The following is a 10,927-nucleotide window of genomic DNA, read 5'->3' as shown; positions in this document are numbered from 1 at the left end:
AGAAGAGACCGACCCCTACCTCACTACAACCTCCTTTCCAGTGGTTGTAGTGAGCGATAAGGTCTCCCCTCAGCCTCTTTTTTTCCAGAATAAACAACCCCAGTTCCCTCAGCTGCTCCTCATAAGACTTGTTCTCTAGACCCTTCACCAGCTTCGTTGCTCTTCTTTGGGCACGCTCAAACACCTCAACTTCCTGTTCTGTCCCTCCTTATGTACGGTGTTAAAAGAGTAGTAATTCTCGGCATATAATTTTGAAGTCTGTATGCAAATGTGGGGGGAGATGAGCTCTCAGTCTGTCCTTTTCTCTATAGAAGAGAGGGTGTTGGTAGCAACTGGTTGCATTCTGAATGTTTAGTTAGTAAGAGGTGTGTGAATTTAGCTGTTAGGACCATATGTTCTGGTAGACTGTCCAAACAATTGTTCATGATTTCCTATATAGAAGAGGTTGCACGCTGAAGGTACAGGGCATGAATATAATTGAGGAGAATATGTGTAAAGCGTAGTCAGTAGATGACTTCACAGGTAATTAATTGAAAGAGTTCCTACGAACAATAAGTTAGCACTGAAGTTCTGAGCTAATGATCTTGAATTGTTCAGCTTGAGATACCTTAAAGGTACATGATCTGTCCCCCATCCTGTTCTTTTTTTTTTTTTTTTTTTAAATAAGGTTAGTGAAACATTGTAGGTTATAGTTGACATTTCATAAATAAATGAAAAAGTAAGAACTGAAATGGCTAATGACCACCTTTTTGCCACTGTCAAGCTTCCGGTTTTTCTCCTGTAAAATGCCAAATAGGGATTTTTTTGTTTGTTTGTTTGTAATTTCTGCTGTTTAGAACAGGCTTTGATAATAATACATTCTATTAAGACACTTCCCTTTTTTTCCTTCTCAATTTAGAATGACTTTTCCCATAGTGACTGCATGTCAAGTAATGAGACCAGTTTGCTAGAACGAACCACAGCACCTCATGATGGACTACCAATGGCTTCCCATAGACCTCAGCGAGAAGGTATGTTGTCTAAGGTTCCTTTTGAGGAACACTAATTTTTTTTTTTGAATGCTAAACTCTGCCTGGAGTTGTAGAAATCTTGCACCTGTCTTGCTGTTCATCTGAGTGAGAAACTGCAGTGATTGGTAAGTATAATAGCTTCTCTGCTGCCTACTTGATCTTTTTTTTATTATAACAAGTTGTCATTCTTGTTAGCTACTAACTACTAGTGACTGTGTGCACAAAAATTGATTGCAAATGGGCTTCCTCCTGAAAAAAAGATGTGGGATTTTGGAGAAAACAAGAAAATATAATGCAGTTTTATTAACGGTCTTCAGATTTTTGAAGCAAAGCTAAATATGAAGATAACTGTGAAACAGTGGATAGCTTTTGCTACTTGATTCAGTTGTATTTGATTAGTCTTAAAAAACAAAGAAAGAAAGAAAAAACACATACTAGGAGGTTTTATAGAAGTGGTAGTTTGGAGAAGTGAGAGGCTTTCCATAGAAGTAAGTCTTCTTTTGGCTCTGTTGTGGAGAATGAGAACAAGGCATCAGAGCATAAACAGAATTCTTCTGTGCAATTGCCAGCACAGTTTCTTCTCTTTGAAGAAATGAGCATTATTGAAAACAGATTTATTCTTACTCTTTATTCTCCAACAAGATTAGCGAATCTACTAAACTACTTGTCTACTAAAAATTAGGCTACACTATCCTGCAGATAGTGAAGAGCTGGCAATCTGGGAAAACTATTGCTCTTCCTTTTGTCCTCATAAATGTCCTTTTGTCTCTACTGTGGAGATTTAATTACACTTTGAAGGCAGGCAATTTGAGAGTTTTAATTCCTTGCAAGAAACACAGGGAGAGATTATGGCAGATTACAGACAACAAACCTGTTTTAAATCCTTTTACAGAGTTCAAAGTGTTCATATTCACAAATTACAAACACACAAGGGAGACTCTTTAGCAACACTCTTGAATTAAGTAACAGAAGCACAGAAAAGTTGAATAATTGAATCTAGCAAAGACCTTAACTATTTCTCAGCATTTGTATTATAGAAACTACAGTGAAGGATCAGAATAATTTTATGATATTTGCTATATAGGTATGCAATAGAAAGGGAGTCCTCGCTACAGAAATCTCCTTACTGGGTTAGAAATAGCACTGATAATAAAACAGTTTTGTTTTTTTCTCAGCTGTGATGATTATGATTTTTAGAAATCTTAACTTACAACAGAAATGGTGTCGTGTATACACACTTGACTTAATCATCATTAATGCATGTGTTATGTCCAAAATAAATGTAGAGATGTAACACGCCTCATTGGCTTGTATAGTCAAACATTTCTTCTTAGTCTAGCCATTTAGAATATTTAAAATATGATTGTGTAAACAGAATTTTAAAGCGGTTTGTTGAAACTGGAACTAAAGCTGTACAGCAACAACACTGTAATTACCTGTTGTATCACTTATTATGATGAAGCATGCAACAGCAACAAAAAGAAGTTAAAGAAGCTGAAAGTATTACATTGTATAATAAAATTTCTTTGTACTTGAGGGCAAATATATTTAGCATTGAGAACGTTCATTAGTTTAAAATAAACACAGTGTCGTTAGAAAAGAAGCTTGTCTGAATGTTAACGGTGTTAGTTTCCATAATTATGTATGCTAAATATATGCATATAGTGAAATGCAATTTAAACCACTACTCTCAGTTCCAGTCATGGGAGTCAGCTTTTTAATTAACTTATGAATATCAGTTCAGCTGATGGTATCAATTTTAACACTCACTATTAAAAAACTGTGCTGCATCAAAACTCATGTTATGCCACAGTCCTTTTTCTAACAGTGCTTTTATCTATAACAGAAAGGTAAAAGTTAAGGTCACCAAACATATGGCTTTTCACAGTATATAGATGTATGTTACTGTCTGGCATCCTTAGCGCATCTGAGATTTCTTTGCTTGGTAATAATTAATCTTCATTAACTGATAAAATGAACTGATCATCTAGCACTCGAACTCCCAGGTAGAGGGTTACAACCAGTGTACACCAGCACACTCAGATTTGTCAGTCTTCCCACTAAAAGAACTGGAAGCTTTAACGCTATCACTAGACTTATATGCTGGCTTATTATTCCTTTAAGCAAATTGCTAATACTTACTTGTCTTATAACTGGCATGTTTGATGGGGATGATACTTTATTTGTAACTTTTCAAAATTCATTAAAGATGTTTAAGTTAGATGAAATGGCAATTAGCTAATCTCCAAGAATAGGCTTTGCAACATACAGTTGTAGGAGGTTGATTTTTGAATTTTTTTTTGTTTTTATTGTCACGCATAGTTCCCAATATATCCCATGTAAACATGCAGTTAAAAATTGAAAGAAAAACATTAAATGGTAACACCACCCTCCTCCCACCTTCCCCCCAAAAAGAAAAGTTTCAAAAGCACTGAAAGGGAAGCGTTGATGGTGTAGGGCTGGTTGAACTGTTTTAAAATAATTTTTTTTTTTTCAAATGTAAAGATGTCTTCATGCTTGTAAAGGAATAAAATCCTTAGGCCAGCATAGCAGGAAAAGTGAAAAGCCTGTCCTGGCTACGTGAGGATTTTTATGTAGAGTATTACCTGAACAATGTTATGTGCTCTCAAGAAAATCTCCAAGCCCTGAAAGCCATACAGTGTTGTTTCTTACCAAGTCACAGCCAGAATTTGCCTGTTCCTGAATACAGTAAACTATGGGGAAGGAATGTTAAAGTGGCAAGTACTTTAAAGTACCCTTCTTCCTTTTCAGTTCAATTAAACGATACAGTACAATTGGAGTAGCCTTTTGCTTCTCCTCTTCATTTTCTGTTTGCTAACACTAATTTCTGTCTCCTTCAGGCCTTCCCCAAGTGTTTCCTTCCACCTAAGTGTCTTTCAGAAATGTCGTTCTTCTGCCTTAGTTTGCTCTCGTTACTACTTGGTGTTTCAGAGGTGTGGATGTGGAAGGCACTGGCTTTTAACAGCACTTGTTACTTCTTGGAGTAAAGACGCAAATTGACTTCCTTTCATTGTATTTTCACTTATAGTGGTTATATTGTTGTATCTATGGGACATTCAGTCTAAATAAGCTCTTGGGTAATGCACAGTTTCCCATGATCTGCAATGAAGGGATTGTGGTCAGGCCAGAGAAACGCTTTGTAGAGAACAAGGTTCCACCTGCCCCCTGCAGCTTGCTATAGTAAAATAGTGTCTGAGAAAGAGTGGGGTTGTGTGAGTCGGAAAATAGCACACTGATTCTAAGAGTGGCTAGGTAAGTAGATACACTTTCAAACTGTAATTTTGGCATGTACAGTAAGGTGTTTTTCTTTCAGCTGTACACATTGAGAAGATAACCCTGAAAGGAGTACCAAGAAAAAGGGCTGACAAACATTTGGAGTATACATTCAAAGTAAGTAAATAACCTCCAAAATAAATTGTCTTCGTGATATCTATGTATTGTAGATATATACAGCTTGTTTCAAATGCCTGCTCAGAAGGCAATTTTGAATTACATGAGGGTCTTCGGAGATTCTTGGAATTCCACTATAATTATCTTGGATTGTGCATGGAGATCAGGTCTTTTGCATAGTTGTGGACATAAGGTGGGAAGGTATAAAACACCAACCAGAGCCAGGTGTGTGACATCACTTCAGGAAACTTGGCTTTTGCTAATTTGGGGTAAGCAACAAAGAATTCTAAAACTAGTTGATTGTTTGTTCAAGTGGCACAGGAGTGCAGTTCTTGTCTCTGCAGCTGTATATTGCTTGGAGTCATATGGTCATCTTAGGTCTCTTTCATGAATGTTTGCCATAAGAGGATGGCTCCTGTGGTTTTTGACAAAACCGGGGGCTTGTTTGTTTTCTTTGGGTTTTGTTTGTTAAGGTAAAAACAATCAAGTTAAAAAATGTCAACAAACTTGAAGGCCTTCCTAGTGTAGTCTTTGTGTATTTTAATAGCCAGAGGCAACATTAAAGGTGATTATGTGAGTGAATTTTAAACAAACTGAAACACTGCTTCCTACTGCTTTGGAAGAGAAGTTTTCGGTATTGAGGTCTGGTATTAAAGGCTGTAGGTGTTAAATAATAGGTGCTAAGGCCATTGGTGGTGATGTTCTACTCGAATCCAAGTACTAATTTTCTTAGCAAGGACTGACGAACATTATGAATCATTTGGCCAATAGATGTGAGTCTGGTAGTATACCAGATTTGAACATAGAGTTAAATTTTACCTTTTTCCCTCAAACAAAAGAATGTTTTAGATCAAACATTATAAGTGGCTGTTTGAGTTGGGTCATGGGAGCTCTTTGAAGAAGCCGACTTAAAGAAAATGCCATTTTAAGCTGAAAACTGATGTGTTGATCCCAAAACTTGATACTGTATTCTGTAAGTAGATGTTGTCGAGTTTTGTCTTTTCTGTTATTACTAGAAGCTTAAAATGAGAATTAAATTGATGTGTATACTATTTCTGTTTTTGAAGTAAAGTAGTGGCAAACAGATACCTTGTTGTTGATCATGTCTGAAGGTGAAATTTGCAAAAAATTCTCCACCCTTCTTTTGCTGAGGACAGTAATGTGGAATTTAGCCTTCAAAGTCTTAAAGGTTAACGTGCCCAAGAATTTCAACGTTGTCATAGATCTTTTGTCCAAATAGTCTGTGAACTGAGTGCTAGGTAAAATACAATAGTAGAAAGGAGAGATTTGTACAGAATGCCTGTATGGGTTATTAATATTTAAAGTCACAAAATTATTTTGAAAATTCAGCACATAGACGGATTTGACAGTGGTTTTGAATTTCTTTGTTAAAGGGGGAATGTGGAGATATTCTGGGAAGTATTTGAGTAAGCTTGAAACTCCTTCACCTCAGTTCTTTTAGGAAAGAGTTTCCTCTCCTGATCTGTGCAGGTATATACTGTGCTCCTCACTGCAGATCATTTTGTGCTTACCCAGACACTGCTTTTTTTTAAGGTGATAACAGCAACTACAGTCATGGCTTCCCAACTGAGGGCACGAGGAGTAGTCAGCATTTCTGGGGACTAAGTTGAAGGCAGTTGGTGGTTGACATTTTTGTATCAACTCTTGGGAATAAATGAATGTTTCTAATTGCCATGTCCTCTGCCATTACACAGAATCTTCCCATGCATGTAATGGGAATCTTAAGCCCAAAAGTGGGCTTAAAGCCAGGCAGCACTCATCTAACCAAGCTTATTCCTTTATTTTTCCTCAAAATATGCATGTGAAAGTGTTGTTTTACTACTTGCATGTTGTGTCAGAACAATAAGCTACTGAAATTTTATACAAGCATATACCAAAATGCTGATTCTTGAGTAACTTCTGTAGTAACTTGCACTACTTTTTGTGAATTGTAAGCTACAAGAACTTCTATATGACCATGTGAGATTCAACCCTGAGGCAGATAAAATTATTTTATAGGTAATATAAACAAAGAGATATTTTTGTTTTGTTTTGACTCATGGTAATGGCAGCGAGTGCTTAATCCAGTATATCTGACCTACAGTCCTTTTTTCCGGTACCTGGTTTTTGCAGTTAATGATGTCTCTTTGATACAAGTCCTGTAATTACAGAGCCTTCTGCCTGGCTTCTTTCAGAGTCAGTAATCTTCAGGGACTGCATTGCATTCACCTGAATTTGTTCATACTCCCTTTAGCCACAAATAATGCAAAGGTGACTTTAAAAATGTACAGTCAAAATTAGTATATGTCTTTGAGAAGGTACACAGTTATCCCTGTTTTCCTGGTAATTACTTATCTGCAAGTGTTAACTCTTATACTGAGATAGTCAGATTTATGGAAATTTTGAGATCAGCTGACTGGTATGATACTTGGAAAAACAAACTTTCTCCATTTTCTTTTCCTTCCTTACTAGGTAACCTGGTCCGATCTTTCGGTAACCTGTGTGACAAAAACACACCAGGAGCTTCAGGAATTCCTGCTAAAAGTATGTATTGAAATATAAAAGTAGTGTTTACACATCAGGTTTATAATTGCAGAAGTAGTCTAGGAGAGCTGTGATTTCTGGAGTGTAATTACAGAAACAAAAGTATGCTAGCAGATATTTGTACTTCACAATTGTATTAATCATTTAAATCATGTATATATATTGTGGTGGAGCATCTTGACAGATGAAGCAGCTCAACAGAATGTTTGGTGAGTTTCCCAGGAGGAGATCGTTTGTCTCATCTGAAATTGCTCTTATAGTTTTAATTGAACTACCATAAAACTACCAGATGAATTTTTAATATTCCCCCAAAAATTAATGTATAGGTACAAGCACTGCTCATTTGCTTATTGGTGTCCCTGTTAGAATGACCTTTAAGAATATCATTTATTGTTTTTAATCAATGAAGCAGAGCCATAAGCATAAGAGTTCTTAATTTTATTGTTGTATTCTTCGGTAGAACAAAGGCCTATTCACTGTCGCAAGGAGTTAGATTTGAGGAAAATCTAGCAACCAATTCGTGTGTGTGTTAAAAAAAGTAAAAGTTCTCTAAGTTGTTCTCAGCCCATCCCCAAGCAAGGAATGCATTGGTGTGTGTAGGCCATGTCTAGACCCCATGAAACCATGTGTAGACCCTCAAACTGTGTGTTTCATTGCCAGTGTCTAATATTTTGGGTTTCACCTATTCTGGGAAATTCTGTATTTAAATTCCTCACTGTTCATAGCACAAATGAAAGATCTGTTTTGGGCATGTTTTGATGGTGTTCTTAACTGCAGTGTTAATTGCAAGTGGAAAGTCAGTTACTGTACAAATGTCATTGTCTTGTTCACTGTTTCAATTATCAACATTATGTTTCCCAGCATTGTAGAAATGATGCAGTGAGTATTCACTGCTGCTTTAATCTAGTTGGAATATATAGTTCCAAGAGTTCCCAGACCTTGGTCTGTGAGGATTTGAATTATGGATAGCATGTCTGGTTGCAGATGGAGTGTCCCACAACATAGGGTATATGCATCTGCTCCTGAAGAGAGCTTTAAAAGCAGAACTGTTATATGGGGTCCTGTGATGCTCTGGGATGGGTGTTCAACTGCATGCCTCCTGTTCTCTTAACTGTAAAGTAAAGATGAACACCAGTTTCTGAAATGGACCCTCTAGTACCTGCTTCCTGCCAGGCAAACAGACAGGATCCAAAATGTTGCAGAGCTGTCCAGTTTGATGGCAGCTCTTCAGATGTGGAGTGTTCCACATGCTGGCTTGGCTGCTTCAGCGGAGTCTAGATATACTGAAGATGGCAGGACAAGAGGAAGACAACCACAGGCTGCTGTGAGCTTGCTGAGGTGTTCCATGGAGAATGTGCACAGCTGAAAAATTTATTTTGTTTGTGTTGGTTTGATAGCCATAAATAGAGAATAACGAGAGAATTGTTAAATAAAGCAGGATAAAACTTAGACCTTGCTTTAAAAAGCAACGTAGAAGTACCAATGCTGTCCAGTTCATACACACTTGCATTTTGGCTTTTTGTTATTTCCAGTCTGCATGACATTAAGTAGTACGCTGTATTTCCTAGGGACAGAAAAGAGTGGTCAGAATACTTGATAGGAAGTTCCTGGCTTGTGGGTTGCAGGATTAAGGTAACTGTAAAAATTGTTTCAGAATAGAAGCATCAGTGGGAGAAGCTAAGATAGTAAATGGGATAATTTGGATGCTTTATATTTAAAAAGCACCTTCTCTTAGGTGATAAGCATAAAAAGTTCTTTGTGTGTTAGAAATTACCCACGTATGTGGAAGGACTAATAAGCTTGTAAGTAACAAGGCTATCTCATTACCTGAAATTAAGATAAGTTAAGCACCTAATCGTGGGTTCAAATAACTAAATCTTTAACTATAGAAGGAATTGAGTTCCTTTTTTTTTTTTTTTTTTTCTTTAAAGCTTTCATTAAAAAAGTTGTGGCTGTTTCCAGAGACAAATTTAAATACAAAACACCAGGACAGGAGGTTTGCTCATCCCCATGCTTCTGCAGTAACTTTTTGGTACCTTTTGGTTAATACTGACAAATTCTTCAGAGTTCCTGAGTAGCACATATTAAAGCCAAATGGGTCAGTTAAGAACAGCTGCTTTCAGCACTTCTTTCTGGTTTTATATCTAATATGCTTCAGGTGCTACAGCACTGCACTAATCTAATACTAACAGCACATATCTGTCTGTATTCCAGAAGTTCCTTTTATGTATGTTACCAAGCAATTATCTACATTAGACATAGTGTCTCTCAATTAGTAGCACTTCATTCGGTGAAAGAATTACTTAGTGCATTGCTGTTGTACCACGAGCAGGATGTAATATCCAGCTGGCAGTCAGGATTGGGTGTATTCCAGATATGCAAAAGGAAGATGCTGCTCTAGTGTAAATTGCTTAGTGCTGTTGATCATAACTGATGGCAGATGTTAACCAAATCAGCAATAGCTTTTAACTTTAGGAAAAAGCATTTTTGCTGTGGTAGTTTACTTTTAATTCTCCAAAATTAAAAGTCTTTTTTTTTTTTAATATAAGTTAACAAATTTGATCAGCTTTCATGTACTTAGGTACATTTTGAAAGTGGTACATGTGAAAAATCTTTGTTCTAGGGGATATTTTTCATTTAAAATAGACATGTTCTTTAGATGCAAGAATTTTGCCTTCTGAACTAGAACATCAGAAGACCTCACTCCAACACTGGGTTGGAAACAGTTATAATGAATTTTCTTGAGAAGTTTCAGTGTTAATAGCAACTGGAGAAGGACTTGCTATTGATTAATCTCAATATTTCCCAGTCTAGTATCTAACCGAAACAGTCTCCTTTCTATTTCTGTTTCTTTAAAATAATTTAATCTAGCTAAGTGATGATAGCGAGTACAGTGCATTCAGTCCTCCCTGGTAACTTTTTAAATGTTATTTCAGATGTGCTTTCTGTGTGTGAAAGACGTAAATCAAAAAAGGCTCTAAATTGCTCTGGGAAGGAACATAGCGTCGGTAGATTTCTGAATGTAGTTCTTTCAAATAGAGCTTTAACTGTCTTACACTTGGATTTGATGTGAGGCTTTGTAGCAAAGTGTTTCTGTAGCAGAACTAAGTTAGGATGATTCATTGTACCTTTAGTCTGTAAATTACCTTACTCGAACTGAAACGGTAGAGTTTCTTGTTGATACCAAAAGATGTAAAGGCTGATGCTGAACAAATATAGTCTTTAATATGTCAGCTACTCATTTTTTAACATTAACCTTTTTCTCAGCTCCCAAAGGAACTGTCTTCTGAAGCATTTGACAAAACTATTTTAAGAGCACTAAATCAGGGTTTCCAGAAGAGGGAAGAACGAAGGCATGCTGATCTTGAGCCAATAATCAGGTAAATATTTTAATATTTTAGCAAATAACCTAAAATGCATCACTTGAAAAGTGATTGAATCAAACTAGATGACTTTTAGGGACAGTGGAAATTCTGCTGCCTAAACACATTTTGTGAAGAAAATGGGAAGGCAGTGATGAAATAGATACCCTCAACTCTTCTTTTTTTTTTCTTTTTTTTTTTCTTTAAATTGAGACTCTTATTAAAATGTAATGGATAATACCTTCAGAAGTAATCATACAATTATGAAAATATTTGTCCTGAACAGTGATGTCCTGAGCAGCAATATAGCAATGATTGGCACTTCAGGGAGTGTCTTACCTCCGTTATACAAGGGTATATTTAGAAATATTAGAAACAGTAACTCAAAGCACTTATGTTATAATTTTTTGACAGGATAGAGTGAGAGACAGAACAGAATTTGGAAAAGAATAAACAGTAATAGTGAAGCATGAATTAAATGTTGCTCACACATTTGTAAGAAAATGGCCCCTATCTCATAACCTACTACGTAGCAATGAGGGTGCTTGATGGGTTATGGGACACGTTGGTCAAATCCTGTAACTCAAAGCAGCAATATGA

General features: G+C 36.5%; 1 protein-coding gene across 1 annotated transcript in view; it reads left to right on the top strand.

Annotated features, from left to right (window-relative positions):
* Positions 1 to 902: 902 nt before the first annotated feature.
* ZCCHC2 (zinc finger, CCHC domain containing 2) overlaps positions 903 to 10,927 on the top strand; it is a 28,338-nt gene continuing 18,313 nt past the window's right edge. Inside the window, exons 1-4 of the mRNA XM_009885265.1 lie at positions 903 to 1,010; positions 4,345 to 4,421; positions 6,894 to 6,965; positions 10,233 to 10,345. Coding sequence (XP_009883567.1) covers positions 923 to 1,010; positions 4,345 to 4,421; positions 6,894 to 6,965; positions 10,233 to 10,345 — 350 coding nt within the window. The 5' untranslated portion in view covers positions 903 to 922. The remainder of the gene's footprint in view (positions 1,011 to 4,344; positions 4,422 to 6,893; positions 6,966 to 10,232; positions 10,346 to 10,927) is intronic.

Source organism: Charadrius vociferus, unplaced genomic scaffold (assembly GCF_000708025.1).
Source record: "Charadrius vociferus isolate BGI_N301 unplaced genomic scaffold, ASM70802v2 scaffold565, whole genome shotgun sequence".
Lineage (NCBI taxonomy): Eukaryota > Metazoa > Chordata > Aves > Charadriiformes > Charadriidae > Charadrius > Charadrius vociferus.
This window is presented reverse-complemented; position numbering and strand designations above follow the sequence as displayed.